Raw genomic sequence first — 4,410 nt, forward strand, 5'->3', positions numbered from 1 at the left:
CGCAAAAGATCATGAAGCGTTCGGTTGAACCGTTCACATTGTCCATTACCCTGGGGGTAATAAGGTGTTGTGCGAGTCTTCTTCACCTTGTACATCTTACAAAGCTCAGCTATCAGAGATCCCTCAAAGTTTCTGCCCTGATCAGAATGTATGCGCTCTGGCACTCCATACTTCATGAACCATTCTCTCATGAGAACCTTGGCTGTTGTTACTGCTGTCTGGTCCCTAGTCGGGATTGCGATAGAAAATTTGGAGAAAACATCAGTTAGAACTAGAACATTTTCCCTGCCATCTGATGACTTTTCTAGAAGAGTGAAATCCATGGCTACAATCTCATTTGGTTTCGTGGCTAGAAGGTGGTTCATAGGTAACCGCATTCGCAAGTGTGGTAGTTTCGCTGAATTGCACCTTTCACATGACTTGCAGTACTCGCTGATGTCAGCATACATTCCAGTCCAGTAAAATCTAGATCTCACTAGACTGACTGTCCTGTCTACACCCTGATGTCCTGACTGCTTATGGAGTTGGGCCATAATTTGGTCTTGTAAACACTTAGGTAACACAAGCTGTTGCAACTGGCCTTGTTGGGGGTCGTTTACTCTGCGATATAGGCGACCTTGTCTTAACTCCATCCTCTCCCATTGTCTAAGCATGTCAATAACAACTCGTGTTTCTCCCTCCCTTTCTTTCTTAGTCGGCTTTTGTCCAATAAGGAAATACTTCATGAAACGTGAGATAACAGGGTCCTGGCTCTGCATTTTGATGATATCTTCTAGGTCATAACTGGGGAACGAAAACACACTAGAACATACTGCTGTCGGATGTAGTGTCTTAGCACGGTCTTCACATCCCTTGATTGCTGATGCAAGGGCCTTAACTCTAATCTCACAGGAAAGTGCACTGCATGTATTTGGCACAATGGATGAAATGGAATCACATCTGGAAATTCTTGACAAGGCATCAGCCGCAGTGTTTTCTTTTCCAGGTCGGTACTTGATGGTAAAGTTATATTGTGCTAGTTGCATGGCCCAACGTTGTTCAGTAGCTCCCAGTTTTGCGCTTGTTTGGAGATAACTTATGGGGTTATTGTCTGTCAGGATTTCAAATGTTGATCCCCATAGATAATCCTTAAACTTTTCAGTCACAGCCCATTTAACTGCAAGCAGTTCAAGTTTAGCAGAGCTATAGTTAGAGTCGTTGCGCTCTGTAGGACGGAGTGTGCGACTAGCATAGGCAATGACACGACGTTTTCCTTCCTGCTCCTGCATCAGAACAGCACCCAACCCATTCAAACTTGCGTCTGTCTCCAGGACGAATGGTTTGGAGTAATCTGCAAACCCCAACACATCTGTGGATGTCAGCTTATCTTTCAGCATGTTGAATGCAGTGGAACACTCTGGTGTCCATAAATGTTTCAGTTGTCCATTAGTCTTTTGAGGATTATTCCTGTTGAAAGTGGCTATCAGTCCATACAATGGCTTTGCAGTATGAGCATATTTCGATACAAATCTACGATAGTAGCTTGAGAATCCCAAAAATCCTCTCAGTTCCTTAAGCGTCATAGGAAGTGGCCAATCCTTTACAACTTTTACTTTGTCCTCAGATGCAGAAATCCCCTCCTTGGAGACTGTGTAACCTAGATACTGCACTTCCTGTTGAAAAAAATGGCATTTACGTGGATTGAGTTTAAGGCCATGTTCCCGTAGCTTTGCAAACACCAGGTCTAACCTCTGTAGATGTTCATCTAAGGTCCTAGAGTATACCACTATATCATCGAGGTAAACCAGTAAAATCTGGAAAACTGTGTCGCTGAAGATCTGCTGCATTAATCTTTGGAAACTCGCTGGTGAATTGCAGAGGCCAAATGGCATGCGTCGATATTCATATAAACCGAAAGGAGTCGAGAAAGCAGTTTTGTGTTGGTCGTCTGGATGCATTGCTATCTGATGGAAGCCACTTGCCAGGTCCATGGTGCTAAACAGTGTAGATCCATGAAGGGCATCAAGAGACTCCTCAATGCGTGGGAGGGGAAAGGCGTCTCGAATCGTGCGGTGGTTTAACTTCCTGTAGTCCACACATAGTCTAATGGTATTGTCCTTCTTGCGTGCAATGACTATGGGCGCAGCATAAGGGCTCTTGCTCGGCTGGATTATGTCCTTCTCCAGAAGTTTTTGTATGTGTTTTTTAACTTCTTGATACTGGTTTGGTGGTATTCTTCTGTAAGGCATGCTTATAGGCTCTCCATCTGTTAAATTAATGCGGTGCTTAACAGTCTCAGTGCAGCCCAAGTCCAGGTCATTCTTCACAAATACGTCAGAATTCCTTGAGAATAGGTCTAAAATTTTCTGTCTTTCTTCTGAAGTGCATTCCATGTTTTCTGGGACAAGTGAGGATGCATCAAAAGCTGGTGGATCTCCAGTTATGTCATCATGCAGTACAACCGTTTCCTCCCTTACTCCTGTAGACAGAAACTCCGCTTTAGCTCGAGGTGCTGTGTCAACGTCGCATTCAGACACTAGAGCCACACGACTATTCTTCTTCAACCAAACATCAGTGTCCCTTGGATTCATGACTTGGATGGGAAAAGTTTGTCTGTCACTGGCACACACAGAGTTTAATGCTATAACCCCAATGTTGTTTACTATTGGCTCGATGCACACAGTTTGTTTACGTCCAGGTTTACAATGAGGTCCAACAACGTTGACGAAGGATACCGAGTTCGATGGAATACACACATCCTCGTTTGCAGAAATCCTAGCAAAGCCCTTCACATCCCCAACTCTTGCTTTGGCCTCGATTGTGTTAATATGTGGGACATCAGACCGGAACAGGTCGCAACACTGCGAGATAATGTTCATACCTATAAGCCCAGGTACCTTCCTGTCACTCACATCCTTGACAATCAGAATTCCACGGTCTTTCACTGTGTGTCCATGCACCACTATATCCGTTTCAATATATCCTATATAAGGGATATCCAGTCCATTAGCTGCTCTTAGAGTTATAAATTGTTCTTGAATCATAGGAATAGTTGACAAATATTTATCATAAAATGACTCTGTGATAGTGCTCACCATAGAACCAGTGTCTAATAAACATTTAATGTCTATATTGCTAATAGTGATGTCTACTGTTGGACAAGGTGCAATTACGTTATAACTGTTCGAGCCAATTGTTGAACCCACTGCACGGCTCTCTGCAGTGGGCGCCACTAGTTTCCCTTCTTGGGGCAATTTCTCTTTATGTGCCCCTTCTCTTTGCAGTGGTAACACTGTACTGTCTTTGAGCGTGCTCCTTTTATGTCGGATAGCTCTTTCCTCAAGTCACTCATTTCGTTTCTAAGAGTCTTGATGAGTTCTTTCACATCGTCATCATGATTACTTGCTTTTTCTGCATACAGTGTGGCTTCTGTTTTCTTTTTCGGCTCCTCTTGATCTTGGGCTAGGACAATGGCTTCTTCTCTTAAGTCATGAAAAGTCATTGTTTCATTTGTGCGGACAATTCTTTTCAGTTCTCTACGGAGCCACGGCTCATGAACATTTTCTGCTAGCTGGTCCCGTAACATAGAGTCTCTTTCTTTCACACGGGATTTGTCTACCCTCCGAATTCGCTCGAGTTTTCCCATCAATTCTACTGAGAAGTCTTGTAGAGACTGACTACGTGATTGTTTAGAGTTATAGAACTCAGATAATAGTTCAGACACAGTTGCTCGTTCGCCAAAAACTTCTTTCAGAATCTCCAGGACAGCTTCCGGACTCTTTTTCTCTTCTGTTGGGCGAAATCGCATCTCTTCTTTCGCAGGTCCCTCAAGATGACTAAGGACAAAATCTACTTGTTCTTCCTGCGGTGTAGGACGTGCTTTAAGGATTCTGGTCATCTCCTCCGTGAACTCGTACACAGATACTCCTTGACCTTTCTTCCCCGAGAACTTTTCCACTTTCCGCAGCTTTGGGGCAAACACAAGCTGTTGTCCTCCCTCTGTTGTTGTATTCTTCTCCAGCTTGACCTTTTCAAGTTCAGCCCTCAGGGCCTCCAGCTGGGCCTTGACTTCCTTTTTGCTCATCTTGATGCTGCTTTCTCTCCACCACCACCTTTAGAAAAATACCGGCGACGCCATTTGTGGAAGAGTTGGTTCAAATTTCATCATTAATTTTATTAACACAAAAAAAAGGTGGCAGTTTCATTGTAAAGAACATTTATTAACACAAAAAAAAGGTGGCATGATGTACGGGATGGACACCTTTTTCTTCCATAAAAAACCTCAGAAAAACATGTGGCTAAATAGGTTTTAACAGTAAAGAACATCATTATGACAACACCTGCCATGTGATGCTCTTGTGGGAACTCTTTTACAAGAGATCTTAAAATAAATGTTAGCGATCAGGTATGGAAACAATACAAAATCCATAG

At 43.3% G+C, this 4,410-nt stretch overlaps 1 protein-coding gene across 1 annotated transcript; it reads right to left on the reverse strand.

Annotated features, from left to right (window-relative positions):
- Positions 1-3,186: 3,186 nt before the first annotated feature.
- On the reverse strand, positions 3,187-4,160 carry LOC134282818 (uncharacterized). Its single transcript, XM_062765211.1, has one exon. The coding sequence runs from the start codon at positions 4,061-4,063 to the stop codon at positions 3,212-3,214; it is 852 nt and encodes a 283-aa protein (XP_062621195.1). The 5' UTR covers positions 4,064-4,160; the 3' UTR covers positions 3,187-3,211.
- Positions 4,161-4,410: the final 250 nt, after the last annotated feature.

Source organism: Saccostrea cucullata, unplaced genomic scaffold (genome assembly GCF_032062105.1).
Source record: "Saccostrea cucullata isolate Sc308-1 unplaced genomic scaffold, CSIRO_AGI_Scuc_v1 ctg9374, whole genome shotgun sequence".
Lineage (NCBI taxonomy): Eukaryota > Metazoa > Mollusca > Bivalvia > Ostreida > Ostreidae > Saccostrea > Saccostrea cuccullata.